Consider the following 14,422-nt stretch of genomic DNA (forward strand, 5'->3'; position numbering starts at 1 on the left):
AGGGGGCCGGGGAACCCAAAATGTGGCCACGGAGTCAGTGCTGAGTTAATTCATCCAGGTTTGGGAGCTCGGGCTGCCAGCATTGGGGTGGGGATGGAGAAGGGGAGGGAGCACATCCTGCAGAGCTGCTCCCGCAGTCCTTGTGTCTGTTCTCAGAGACAGCAGAGCTCTGAAATCCTGGCTCAGCCCGAGGGAAAAGGGGAGGCACGGAGCTGCACCAGCCCATCCTGCCTTGGAGCTGCTCCTTGGGCTGAGCTGGGGGCTCGGGCAGAGCCGGGCTCACCTGCCTGAGCGACAGGAGGGGTTCCTGTGGCAGCAGCAGCACATTCCCTGCCCTACCTGGTGTGCCCATCACCGACCCTCGTGCCCAGAGATGTTCCTTTGCTAAAGGATTTCAGAAACTCTCTTTTTCCTCTGGATTCCTGCTGCAAAACCTCCCAAGTATTTCCTTGCTCTCCAATCTGCAGGCCTTAAGGGAGAGTTTGAAAACCAAGCTGTTATTCTCAGAATCCATTTGAACTCTTCTCTTAATTCCTGTTGGACACCTTTCAGCCGAAGGTCTTTTGAGGCCTCTTCATTTCAAATCCTGTCTGATATAAATTATTGCTTTAAAAGGCAGCTCTGCTGTAACAAAGCAATGAGCATCCATAGCTGGAATTGGCAATCAGCTAATTGGGTCAGCTCTTGGAGTGAGTGGTTGGAAGCTGAGTGTTTGAATTGTGGGTGGAAATGGGTAGAAGGACCCAGAAAATTAGTTTTATTTGTCATTTGGATGAGAGGATTGGGTTGAGGAGGCAGAGGAGGGATATGCTCTGGGATGTGGGGGGAGGAACATATTTGCAGCCTGACTGAGAAATTCACTTTTCTCTGATGGAACTGTTGGCAGTGCCAGCGACAGAACTGCAGAGGGCTCAAGATGGGTGCTGTGCGTGAGCAGAACGGGAGCAGGGTGTCAGAATGTGCTGGGGCTGGGAGCAGCTCAGCCCCTGGGGCTGCTCAGACCTTGCACACAGCACAGGAGGGTGACGGGGACCCCCTTGGGGCCGGCCTGGAGGGGAGCTGGGCTCGGTCCGAATTCACGGCTGAGCAGCGTCACCAGCACTCGGCTCTGGCAGCGTGCCCTCGTCCCTGAGAAACTGGTGGCTTTTCCTTTAGCCAGGGAAGCTGCCCCGTGGGTTGGAGAGGGGGAGAGGGAGGAGGAAACGCAGCTTCCAGTGAGAGAGAGAAAAGCCCCGAAGGCTGGAGCTGAGAGCCGGGGTGGCTCAGGGGTGGCTCAGGGGTGGCTCAGGGCTGATTTTGGGGAGGGCGGCCGAGCCCGGCGTGTCCCATGGCGGGGTGTGAGCGGCACAGCAGAGCCCCGAGGGCCGCCTGGGCTCACAGGGAGCCGGGAGAGGCTCTGGGGCTGCACAGACCACAGCAGGGAACAACAAAAGGCAGCCCAGCCCAGGCCAGCTCCCTGCGGGTGCTGTCCTGCAGCAGCCCCAGCCTCGGTGACATTTCCAGCCGCTCCTGCTGCCGCCTGGGCCCTCAATGTCAGGAGTGGGCAGGGATCTCCTCCTGGAGAGCTCTGGCTCCGCAGTCCCTCCCCAGCGCCGAGCTGGCACCACAGGGAAGGTTCCCAGGGAAGCGCTTTAGCAGGAGCTGGCCGGGCGCCCGCTGCTCCCGGCCCTGCCCGAGCCAGCCTGGCAACGGGAGGTGCCCGAGCACAGCTCCAGCCCGGGCTCCAGGCTGACCTGGGACAAACCCACGGTGCCCCACGGCCCCATCACTGCCCTGAGGACAGCTCGGGGTCGCCAGGGCCCGAGGAGCCCGCTGGCACCGCCGGGAACGGGGACGTGTCCCCGCTGTCCTGAGCCGAGGGAGCCAGCGGTGGCAAGTCCCTGGCAAACCCTTTTGTTTCTCCTCAAATGAGAGCTTGCACAAACAATGATGGCACCATTCCTGCTCTGCACATCGATCCAGTGCTGTAGTCAGGCAAGAGAGCTGCAATAAAACCCTGGCCTTTAATTTTATGCATGGAGAACTTCTTACCTGCTCTCCCCTCCCTGTCGTCCCCCCCACAGCTCCTTTTCCAACTGCAGCTATTTTTCCCTGCTGACTTCAGGTGTTTTGTATTCTGCTTAGATCAATAGCAGCACAACAGCAGCAGCTTTCCAGTTGTCACTAGGAAGACCCTGCTGTCAGCTCCAGCTCCGCCGTGCTCTGCCGGGGCTGGAGCGCCTTGTGCTTCCCTGACAGACACAAAGAGCTGCGCAGCAAACCAGTGCTCTATTGATTTGGGTTTTAATTATTTTTTTTTTAACCCAGCCTGTGTTCTTCCCGAGCTCTGGCAGCAGGGTTTGCCTTCCTGCACTTGAAGGGTCCGAGCTGCCCTTGCCCAGGCGGGAGGTGGCACTGCGGGGACACGTCCTGCCAGAGCTGTCCCTGCTGTGCGCCTCTGCCGAGGAGCTGCTCCCTGGTGATATCCTGCTTAGCAGCCTCCCAGCCATGAGCAGCAAGAGCAAATCCATTGCCTAATCCGACAGACGTGCCAGGACCACATTAGCCGATGTGAACATTGGCCCTCATTTGTGGCTTTTTCACAATCTCTGATATTTATGTTGGCCTGGAGCAAATCAATGCCAGGGTTTTTTTTTTCTTTGTCGAACAAAAAGTGTTCACTGAAACACAACCTTTGTGTGCATCTCCCATCCCAAGTGCCAAAATGGAATCACAGAATGTTAAGGGTTGGAAGGGACCTCAGAGAGGATCTCACTCCAACCCCTGCCAGGGCAGGGACACCTTGGTTGCCCCAGTGTCCAGCCTGGCCTTGGGCACTCAAGGGATCCAGGGGCAGCCCCAGCTGCTCTGGGCACCTGTGCCAGGGCCTGCCCACCCTCACAGGCAGAGATTTCTTCCTCTGATCCAATCTGATTTCCCTCTTTCAGTTTGCACCCATTACTCTTAGTCCCGAAAGAGGAAAGCAGAAACCAAAGCACCAGCCACGTGTTTGATTTCCTCAGCTTTCTGCCTTTTGGAGACAGACTATTTTGTGGATTCCTTTTCCATCAGACAGCTGAGCGCTCCAGGGGAGTTGCTGTGTCTTGAGGGGGGAGAGGCCACCCTGACAGGAAACTTTAGTGACATTTTCTGCCGCCCCAGTGGCCCCTCCAAAGGGAAGGATCCAAGTGGTGGCCCCTGCGAGGCGGGCAGAGGTCACCCATCTCCTGGGCCCTCCCCTGGAGGCCTCCGGGGTCTGAAGCTCGCTGTGAAGTGCTGTTCTGTCCTGGAACACACAACACCCGGGGCTAGACTCAGCTGAACAGGTGGGACAGGGCAGGGCAAACAGGGCACAAAGCATGGAAGGGACGAATGTCGGTAAAACGTGGGAGCTGTAGGTTTGTGATGAGTGCTGGGAACAGGTTTGTCCATCCCCAAATCCACCTTGGCCCTGTGCTGCCTCTGTGCCACGTGCAGGAAGGGGCCAGCACTGTTTATTTTTATTCCCAAGCCCTGGTGACATCCCAGCTCTCCTGGAGAGCCCTGGGGCGAGGAGGAAACCAGCGGCTTCCAAGGAAAACGGGGAAGGATGCAGAGCTGGAAGGTTGGGAGGTGCACACCGGCAGCTCTCCTGCAGCCCTGGGGCAGAACAGCCCCATCCTGGCTGGGCTGGGGCAGCCCCGGGCTCCCTGTGCCTCCCCCAGCCCCGGGGGTCTCTCTGTGCTCAGAGTGTGCTGGGGTGGGTGGGAATCTGGAATAAACACATTTCTCCAGCTTTCTCGCATAGTTCGAATTTAACTTCCTAATAAAGCAATTGTTATTTTTCTAACCCTCTGCAAATGCTGCTGCTGCTCTGGCAGTTCCTCCCCTGTCCCGGGAGGCTCAGTGGCATGACGATTTCTGATGATTTCTGATTTCTGCTCCTGTGCCTCCCTTGGGGGCTGCAGGGGGCTCCTCCAGCTCCTGCCCCTGGGGACAGCCCTGGCACAGGGAGGGGTGTGGGGAGCAGGAGGGTCCCGTGGGCAGCCCTGGCTGTGGAGCCAGCCCGGGGGTCTGGGGCTGGGGCTGGGCTTTGGGGTCCTGGGCTGGGATGGGGGTCCAGGCCCGTTCCCATTCCCATTCCCGTTTCCGTCCCCGGTCCTGTCCCATTCCCATTTCCAGCCTGTTCCCATTCCTGTTCCATTTCTGTTCCCATTTCCGTTCCCATTCCTGGTCCTGTCCTGTTCCCATTCCTGGTTCCCATTCCCATTCCTGTTCCCATTCCCATTCCCATTCCCATTCCCATTCCCATTCCCATTCCCATTCCCATTCCTGTTCCCATTCCCATTCCCATTCCCGGTTCCCATTCCCCATCCCCATTTCCATCCCCGTTCCCATTCCCATCCCGATCCCCATTCCCATCCCCATCCCCATCCCCATTCACGTTCCCGTTCCCGTTCCCGTTCCCATCCCGTTCCCGTTCCCGTCCCCATCCCCGTTCCCGTTCCCATCCCCATCCCCGTTCCCATCCCATCCCGTCCCGTCCCGTCCCGTTCCCATCCCCATCCCGTTCCCATCCCCGTTCCCATCCCCATCCCCGCTCCCGTTCCGTTCCCGTTCCCATCCCCGTTCTCGTCCCCATCCCGCTCCCGTTCCCATCCTCGTTCCCGTTCCCGTTCCCGTTCCCGTTCCCGTTCCCATCCCCGTCCCCATCCCCATCCCCGTTCCCATCCCATCCCATCCCATCCCATCCCATCCCATCCCATCCCATCCCATCCCATCCCATCCCATCCCATCCCATCCCATCCCGTCCCGTTCCCCTTCCCATCCCGTTCCCGTTCCCGTTCCCATCCCCATCCCGCTCCCATCCCGTTCCCGTCCCCATCCCGCTCCCGTTCCCCTCCCCGTCCCCATCCCGCTCCCGTTCCCGTTCCCATCCCGTCCCGTCCGTTCCCGTTCCCGGAAGCGCACACCGCCGGTAGTGACGCGGGCGGCGCGCCCCGGGCATGGCGGCGGCGGAGCCCGGCATGAAGCCGTTCGGTCCGGACGCGGAGCGCGGCCGCTTCCCGCACTGCGTGGTGTGGACCCCGATCCCCGTCCTGACGTGAGCGAGGCCGGGACCCCCGGGCCGCCCCCGCCTGTCCCGGGGCCCCGCGCCCCTCCGGGTCCCCCCTCGCCTCTGCCGGGACCTTCTCCCGGGTCCCGTTGCCTCTCCCGGTTCCCATTGCTTCTCCCGGTTCCCATTGCCTCTCCCGGTTCCCGCTGCCCCTCCCGGTTCCCGTTGCCTCTCCCGGTTCCCATTGCCTCTCCCGGGTCCCGTTGCCCCTCCCGGTTCCCATTGCCTCTCCCGGGTCCCCTCGCCCCTCCCGGTTCCCGCTGCCTCTCCCGGTTCCCGCTGCCCCTCCCGGGTCCCGTTGCCTCTCCCGGTTCCCATTGCCTCTCCCGGTGCCCCTCGCCCTTCCCGGTGCCCCTCGCCCCTCCCGGTTCCCGTTGCCTCTCCCGGGTCCCCTCGCCCCTCCCGGTTCCCCTCGCCCCTCCCGGTGCCCGGTAGCCGCGGGACCCCGTCCCGGGGCCGGGCTGGTTCTGGCAGCCCCGGCGGCTGTGGGAGCGCTCGGTGCTGACCGGGCTCGTCCCTCCGGGAGCGGGGCGGTCCGGGGACGGCGGGGAGCGTCTGTGGAGCGGGGTTTGGCCGCCGGGACCGGGAGCAGCCCGTGGCCCCGGGCAGGCTCGGTTCCCGTGCACCCCGGACCGGCTCTGCCTCCCCGGGCTCGGGGGTTCGGCCCCGGTGGTGGGACGGTGGAAGGCAGCGGCTGTGCGGGCACAGCGAGCCGCGTTCCCTTGGTTCCCACCGCCCGGGGGTCCCGGGTGCTGTTTGCTCTTGTTCTGGGGCGTGGGATGTAACGGGGACGGGGACGGGAACGGGAATGGGAACGGGAATAGGAAAGGCCCGGGACAGGCTTCGCTCCCCTCCCGCCGCCTCTTTTATCTTCCTGAATCTCTTTTCTTTTTTGACTGCTTAAAATTTTCACCTCAGCCTTTTGCTGGAGGATTTTTCCAGAGCTTTTTTCACATTCCTGACCCCAGCTGGGAGTGCTGAAGGGAGCTGCCAGAGCTACTCAGGCCCTCAGGGAGAGAGGAGAGGGAAATCAGGGAGATGAGGGAAGCTGAGAGTGCTGGAGCAAGTGGGAGAGGGCTGGAATGGGACCTGGAGTGTTCACTCCTGCGGGGTAGTGAGGGAGGAGGCTGGCAGGGAAAGGGTTTGGGATAAGGTCTGCTGGTGGAAGGGGCTGGGATATGGGTCTGACATAGAAAGGGTTTGGGATAAGGTCTGGTGATGGAAGGGACTGGGATATGGGTCTGGCAGGGAAAGGGTTTGGGATAAGGTCTGGTGATGGAAGGGACTGGGATATGGATCTGCTGCTCCCTGGGGCTGTAAGCATCCCCCATGGAGAAGGGCTGTGAGGCAGTGGGATCTTTTAGAGGAAGAAGAGCTGTTCCTGGAGCCAGCTCTGGTTTCTGTCTGGGGAGCTGAGCTGTGGGGAGCTGCAGCGTGGTGGGAAGGTGGGCAGGGTGACCTGGTTTTTGGTTGCTGGAGTGGAAAGTCCGGTTTTCTGCCTGCAGTCCCTGCAGGATCTGATCTTTGTGCTTGGCTGCACAGAGGGGTTTGCTGGGCTGGGGCCAGCCCGGCCCTGCCCTGCTGCGTGCAGGGCGCTCTGGGGTGAGCTCCTCTCCTCCAGCCTCCTGCCAGGGTGGCTGGGGATGCTCCTTGGTGTTCTCCCTGCCCCTGGGCCCCTCCCAGCCCTGCCTGGCTGTGTGTCCCAGCTCCCCGCAGTGTGGGCAGGCCCAGGTGCCCTCCTGATGTGTCCCTGTCCCCGCAGGTGGCTGTTCCCCATCATTGGCCACATGGGCATCTGCACCTCGGCCGGCGTTATCCGCGACTTCGCGGGGCCCTACTTCGTGTCCGTGAGTACCCCACCTCCAGGGCTCCTGCCCTGCTTCTGCTCCTTCAGGGCCTTCCTAGGGGCTTTTCGGGGTCTGGGATCCTTGCTGTTGCTCCACTGGAGCTCATCTGGGGGCCTGATAAATAATGGCTGGTTTGGTGAGGAGAAAGGGGGAAAAAACCCCTTGTGTTCCAGGCTCTAAATTAGGATTTTAGGGCTTAAATTCTCTTAATTCTGGGTAGCAGAAGTGCCTTTAGCTGCCTCAGAGTGGTTGTTTCTGTCATGCTGCTCAGCATCAGGTGTGTGTCAGGCCTCTTAAGCTGCTGAGGGTCCAGGGGATTCTGAAAGTAAAGAGAGTTAATTTGGGATAATTAATGCTCCTGATAGACTGAGACATTTGCAGCCAAGAGTTTACAAAATATTAACACTTTAAAAAAAAAAGGGAGGGGAGCAAGGCACTTGTAGGTCAGTGATGTCAGTGTGTGTGGAGTGTAAAGGTGCCCAGTCCAGAGCAGGAGCATGGAAACAACGGGACTCCTCACCCAGGCACGCTGGGACTGGTGTCTGGGGCAGCTGGATCACTCAGCCAGCCGACTGAGAGACCTCCAGCACCACCCTGAATGTTGGCTTCAACCCCCTGAGACAATTCTCCTTTTGTTTTTTTCAGGAAGACAACATGGCATTTGGGAAACCTGTGAAGTAAGTGCTGCCTGTTTGTATTAAACTGACCAACTGCCCCGCAGTTGCTGAGGATAGAGGTGCTGTGACGTTGCTTTTCCTGGTGCTCAGCTGCCCTCACTCACCTTGGTGGCCGCTGTGTCTCTGCTTTTCAGGAAACACATTAAATTAAATCTTTCTAGCAGCATGGTGGTGTTAATGAGCAGAGCTGAGTGGAGCCTTTGTTAGAGGAGAGGAAAGGAGAAGGCTGCACCGTTCTGGGATGGTGTCAGCGAGGGCTGTGGGTGCACACAGCCTGGCTGGGCTGCTGAGCTGAGCTCACTGCCGTGCTGTCACTGCTGGGGCAGGAGGGAGCCGGGGCCGTGTGTCCTGGGCCAGCTCTGTGTTGGGAGCTGGGAGCGGCTCAGGCTGCCCCCCGAGCTCTGGCATTTCTGCCCGGGGAGCTGAGCAGCCTTTCTGCTGCCCTGCTCGTCTCCCAAAACTGGGCTCTGCGCCTTGCAGAGGCCCTGGGCTTGCCCAAGTCCTTCGGGCAGGGCGAGGAGTTGGACTCGAGGGTGCTCGTGGCTCTCAGAGACTGATTCCACCTTCCTGCCGGGAGGAGCAAGCACTGGGGGAGCTGCAGCAGTGCAGCAAGGCAAAGGAATCTGTTCTCATCCTTGTAGGTACTGGAAGCTGGATCCCAGCAAAGTCTGTGCCACAGGTCCCAACGCCTGGGACACGGCCGTGCACGACGCGTCCGAGGAGTACAAGCACCGCATGGTACAGCTCCTGCCCTGCCCAGGAGGGAGGGAGCGTCCCCCAGGGGCTCCAGGCAGTTCCCAGAGACATTTGGAAGCCCCATCCCTGGGAATGGTCAAGGCCAGGTTGGAGCAAGGAGCTTTAAAGTCCATCCAACCCAAACTGTTCCACAATTCCGTATCTCTGCAGTGGTTGGGAGGGATCCCTCCCCAGGATTTGGCTCCTTGCCACGGGGGGTGGGACCTGTGGTTCTCCACCAGGATTGGGAAACCTCAGGGACGGGAATTCTAATCCCTTTTTGTGTTCCAGCACAACCTTTGCTGTGACAACTGCCATTCCCACGTGGCTCTGGCCTTAAACTTGATGAGATACGATAACAGCACCTCCTGGAACATGGTGAAACTGTGCTTCTTCACACTCCTCTATGGGAAATACGTCAGGTGAGCTGAGGGACAGCCTGCATCCGGCAGCAGAAGGGGCTCTTTCCTTCTCCTGAGCCCTCTGAAGCATCAGCTGGCCCTTGGAGAAGGAGAAACCTCCCCCAAGCCATGGGAGTGTTGCTGGTGGGTGGTGCTGTCACTGCCTGTGCTCAGCAAGAGAAGCAGGAGTGCTTGCTGGGTTGCACTAGATGCTGCTCCCAAAATACTGTTTCTGGCTGCTAATTTGGAGTGCCTGGAATTTGGGAAATGCTGGCTAAAGCAAATCTCACTCTGTGTTGTCTTCTGGCTGGGTTAGGTCGGAACATAAGGTCACAGGGTGGCTTCTCTCCAAGGATTACTGGTTTCCCTCCCCTCTCTTGAATCTTGTTTACATAAAAACTGGTCCGATTTCCAGCTGCTGTGGAGCTTCCCACTGGAGTGGGGAGGGAAACCCCGAGCTTTCCTTAAGGAAAGGCTTATGAAGCTCCACTTCTGTGGAGTTTTCCCTGTTCTGGAAGAGCTTCTGTACCTGCTTGTGGGCAAGGATAGCTCCAGCTGTCTTGGCTAAATCCACCAGCAGTCGGGATGACGAGCCCTGTGGTAAGGGGGTTTCATTTTTTGTGGTCTCTGTCACCATTCCTGTCTGTGCAGGTGTGAGATGGGCTTGTCTTTGACTTGATTTAAGCTGGAAGGAGACTCCAGCCCTGTTGTTTGTGATATATTTGTTGTGGTCCTGAGTGAGTTTCAGTTTTGAACACCAATTTCCAGGATGGGGTGTGTGACAGTGCCAGCAGCAGGTAACAGTCAGGCATCTGTCCCCCTCCCATTGCTGCAGTTATTCCCCCATCCTTTTGTCTCTGCTGGTTTCTCACATTTCAACCTTCCCCCCTTTCCCTCCTGCAGCATAGGGGGGTTTGTGAAGACCTGGCTGCCCTTTGTGCTCTTCCTGGGGGTGATTGTGACCGTGGTTCTCACCCTGCACCTGCGGTGATGGCAGCCCTGAGCACTCAAAGGAAGGAACTGTGATGATCCAGCAGGATGGAGGCCTGGGACTCCGGGAGCCTTTTCCAGGGAAGGTGGCAGCCCCACTCCATCGTGACAGCTCATCTTCGTCTCCTGGAGCTGGCTTCTTTTCCTCCTGTTTCTGTTCTGTCGATGGTCTCTCCCAGTGTCAGGGGTCTGGAAGCTTCTGCCCTCTCCCTTTCTGCAGCTGGGGAGGTGGGAGTGGGATCAGGAAAGGAGAGGGGTGGGCGCCTTTGCTCTCAGTGCCAAGAAAAGCCTCCAGGCAAACTCTGCCTCCTGCAGTGGCCCCAGCAGATGCACCTTGGGAGGGTCTCTCTGATCACCTGCTTTCCTCCTCTTCACCAGATGCTTCCTCAGGTCCCCTGGCTCTCCAGCTGGGAGCTGCTGTTTTCCCTGTGCACATGGCTCCAGTAGCACACACTCCAAAGGGAAATGTGGGGGTCTTCCTGGGAGGGTGGGGTGCCCCAGCACTCGGCCGTGGCCCCAGCAGCGGCAGAGGCTGTTGAGCTGGGACATCCTGAGGGACGCTCCGTGGCAGGGCTGGCTCCCCTGGTCCTGCTGGGGAGCCTGGAAAGGCAGGAAAGCTGCAGGGCTGCCTTGGGAGCGGCTCGTGGCAGGGTGCACCCTTCAGGAGCCTGCTGCAGCTTCGGGAGGCAGCCCTCGGTCCCTTTTAGCTTGTGCCAGAGAAAATATCACTTCCCTGCTTCTCCCTGCTGCTAAATCTGGCGCTGCAGTCCCTTTGATCCCCGTGCTCCCAGCAGGCAGCAGCTGGGACAGGGAGCCTGAGCCTGGGGCTGGAAAAGCTCTGTGGGGGCAGCAGCTGAGCCTGGAGCTGCAGAGGGGAGCTGCAGGGACTGGGCTGTGCAGCAGCAAACTGGGGCAGTGGAATTCTCCTGGCTGGTCCCGGCTGGTGACTGGGGAATGGTTTAGGGAGCTTTGGAGAGCACACCTGGGCACAGGTGCTGTGCAGGGATTGGTGTGAGGGGCACAGCTCGGGCAGGATGGGCCGTGGGGGATCGTCCCTGAGTGCCAGCCAGGAAGGGAGTTTGGATGTGACCTGGAAGCCCTTCTACAACCGGGTCTGCTCTGCAGGTGCTGATTTTGGAGGGCTCTGAGCCAGGGGAATTTGAAACCCCAGCCTGGTGAAGGGTCATTTGCAGCTGAGCGGGTCCCTGCTGACTGCAGAGCGGGGAGAAGAGCATTTCCACTCACACCTGGTGGGTTCCAAGGAATCCATTTCAGGGAGTGCTTGTGGCCAGCAGGAAAGCTTTTCTGGGGTCCCTGGCACAGCTGCAGCTTCCTCTGACTGCAGGGCCCACTCACTGTCAGCCCGCTGGTTTTCAGACCCCTCCCCACATCCCTCTGCCCCTTCCCTGACTCCTCCAGCCATGTGGGAGGCTTGGAGCCTCCCTTGAGCTTGTTTCTGTGTTTTCCCCTTTTCCTCAGTCACTTTTAAATCACCCCTTACGCCTCCTGGTCACTGTTGTCCCTCTGTCACCCCATGGTGGCCTTCCCCATCAGCCTGGAGCTGAAGCATCGCTCTGTGCAGTCCTTCCCTTCGTGCCTGGGGCTGCTGGGCCGCCGAAATCCCCATCAGAGAGAGCCTGGATGAAAGGATGGAGCGTTCGGAGCTCTGAGAGGGGAATTCTTTCCCCGTGTGTTGGGTTCAGTGTGATTCCCGGGGCTGGATCCACCCTCAGCAATAACCTCTAGCCCCTCCGCCCACCCCAGCCGTGTTTTATCCACGAGCTCTGCAAGAATTGCCAAAGCTGAGACTTGGGGGTGTTGGGGGGCCCCTGGACTTCCAAAACCCCACTGTGAAATTCCCTCTCGTGTGCTCCTGATGCTTTTCACCGGAGCGGAGTTTGCAATGGCGAGGGCGAGCCCCCGTCCCTCATCCTTTGTTCCCTTCATCTCTGCGGGGCGCTGGATTTCTTTGTAAATATTTAAACTCTGCTTCTGTGGTTTCATAATCCCGACGGCAGGGAAATAAACTGATTTCTGTGGGTATCTCCCAGTGCTGCATCTCTTGCCTGCTCCCAGCCCTCAGCCAGGAGCGGCTTTGGGATCGGGATCTCCCTGCCCCACTGAGCCCTGGCCCCTCTCCTGCCCCAAGGAGATGGATCCTGGAGCTTCCACACCTTTGATTTATGATCTGCTCCAGGGAAAACTCACAACCCTGCTGCTGGGAAGGAGGTTTGGGGGGCAGGAGAATTCCCGTCCCTGCAGCGCAGGAAGAGTTTGTGGGATTTAATGCTGGGTCTCCAGGCCTGGCAGCCAAGTGTTCTGGGCTGGGAGATGCTTTTCTCCAAGGCTGATTCCCAACAGCTTCCCTTTGTCTGTGCTGTGGCCTTTTTTTGGGAGGCACTGCTTTCCCAGCTCCTTTTCCTTCCCAGCCCGGAGCCCCCATCTTCCCAGGGGAGGGGACGCCTGTCCTGGCCCTGGGGCTGCCAGAAGCAAAGAGCCAGACTGGTTTTTCCCTCTCCCAGCAGGATCTGCTGCCCGAACTGGGAGCAGGGAAAGCTGTGCCTGCTGACTGCAGATGTAGCCGCGGATTTTCTGCTCCATCTGATATCCCGAGGCTGGAGCTGTGGGGAGGAACTGCATCAGCCTTAAAATTCGGTTGTGTCCGAGGCCAGGGGATTTCATGGTGCAGCCATTTCATGGAAAAGCACCTGGATCCTCCTGCTCAGCCCCTCCAGGATCCATCCCAGCTGCCACATGGCCTGAGCCCTCCTCCCGGGGTGACCCCGCTGCTCGGGGCTGTGACCCACCCCTGCCAGGCAGCGGGGCCGGGGGTCCCCGACCTCCACCCCACCCGGAGCCGCCTTTGAAGTGGGGTCCCAGGGGTCACCCCCTTTGGGGGGTGCATCAAAGGGCTCCCCCAGGAGCGATATCCGTCGCACTGGGAGCTTTGGAAGCTGCTGGGGGCTGCGGTGCCCCCCAGGCTGTGCGTCCCTCCCTGTCCCCGCTGTTTCCCAGGCAGGGGAGGGAAGGGGCTGTGAGACCCAGCGCTGGCCTCCCAGCCAGGCCTGGAATGGCATTCCACAGCTGGAAACTCCTCCAGGTCCCTGCTCTGCTGTAGGGATTTGAAATAAAAAATTAAAAATAGGTGCAAGCAAAGGGCGCCCAGCCCCAGGGAGTTGGGGTCTGTTCCAGGGAGTTGGGGTCTGTCCCAGGGGGAATTGGGGTCCATCCCAGGGAGTTGGGGTCCGTCCCAGGGAGTTGGGGTCTGTCCCAGGGAGTTGGGGTCTGTCCCAGGGAGAATTGGGGTCCGTCCCAGGGGGAATTGGGGTCCATCCCAGGGAGTTGGGGTCCATCCCAGGGAGTTGGGGTCTGTCCCAGGGAGAATTGGGGTCTATCCCAGGGAGAATTGGGGTCTGTCCCAGGGGGAATTGGGGTCTGTCCCAGGGAGTTGGGGTCTGTCCCAGGGAGAGTTGGGGTCTGTCCCAGGGAGAATTAGGGTCTGTCCCAGGGGGAATTGGGGTCCGTCCCAGGGAGAGTTGGGGTCCCTCCCAGGGGGAACTGGCACCATTCCTGTGAGCCCAGGGAGCGCTGAGTGCCACCTCGACGGGCCTGGGAGGGCAGAGGGCACGGGAGGCTGAGGTCCCAGGGCAGGACCGGCCCAGGTGGCCCCATGCCTTGGGGTGGACACGCAGCAGTGTCAAAAGCAGGGTGCTGTGCTGCAGGGGCTTCCCCACCGCCCCAAACCCCACTGCCGGGTCTCTGCCCGTGCTCCAGCCCCTGCTCCTGCCTCAGTGTCCCCCGGGAGAACCAGACCTGCCTGTTCCTCCCGGACCTGAGGAGCAAGTCCGGCAGGGAGGGGAGGAAGGCTGGGAGCAGGCCGGGACTCGCTGGCTCGGGCTGCCCACGCGGTGCCAAAGGGAGGCAGAACCTGCAGAACCACGAGGAAAACCCTCCCGAGGGCTGCCCAGCACCGGCCCAGCGGTGCCCTGGCCAGGCTGTTCTGGGGGTCACGGCTCACTGTGCCTGAGACCCAGCAAACACCGCTGGGCCACCAGGGATGGGCTGGGACACACGGCAGGATGTGTCCCACTTCTCCCCACGCCCTTCTCTGTCCCACAAGTGCTCCTCGCTCTGGATGCTGCAGGAGCAAAGGGCCCAGGATGACCAGAAATGGTTCGATGCCCACCTGAGGTGACCCAGAGCTGAGCCCCCGGCCCACGAGAAGCCCCGTGGGGACTCTGGTGTCCTCACAGCGTTGTCCCTCTGCAGAGGGCTGGCTGCATGCCCAGGACATCCCTGGGATCGCGGGGATCCCATTCCTCTGGGATCCCCCACCAGAGCTGAGCAGCCCACAAGGGGAGAAGGAGGGGAGTGGCCCAGGGACAGACACACGAAGCCTCTGCTGAAGTCTCATTTCCTGAGAAAGCAGGCTAAAAATAATCCCCTTTTCTTGCGGTCCTGTGCTCGTGTAGTGCTGCCATCTCACATTAAAGATGGGGGGAGCCTGTCCCCCACCCCAGCCAGCCGCTCTCCCTCTGGCACCGAGGGAAACTGAGGCACAGGGCCTGCTGTGGTGCTCCTGCCCAGGCTGTATCCCCGCCTGGCCCCATCCTGCGTGGGGCTGAGCGCCCAGGGAGGTGCTGGTGCCCAGGAGCCCCGGGCATTCAGAGCAAGAGGGCATTGCTACCGGCAGGATGG

General features: G+C 60.2%; 1 protein-coding gene across 1 annotated transcript; it reads left to right on the forward strand.

Moving 5' to 3' along the window:
- Positions 1-4,907: 4,907 nt before the first annotated feature.
- TMEM222 (transmembrane protein 222) lies at positions 4,908-11,767 on the forward strand. The gene is made up of 6 exons (XM_030290381.3): positions 4,908-5,062; positions 6,837-6,921; positions 7,567-7,598; positions 8,240-8,336; positions 8,625-8,755; positions 9,638-11,767. Exons 1-6 carry the CDS (start codon positions 4,965-4,967, stop codon positions 9,723-9,725), a joined length of 531 nt encoding a protein of 176 aa, XP_030146241.1. The 5' UTR covers positions 4,908-4,964; the 3' UTR covers positions 9,726-11,767.
- Positions 11,768-14,422: the final 2,655 nt, after the last annotated feature.

This window comes from Taeniopygia guttata, chromosome 23 (genome assembly GCF_048771995.1).
Source record: "Taeniopygia guttata chromosome 23, bTaeGut7.mat, whole genome shotgun sequence".
NCBI classification, from domain to species: Eukaryota; Metazoa; Chordata; class Aves; order Passeriformes; family Estrildidae; genus Taeniopygia; species Taeniopygia guttata.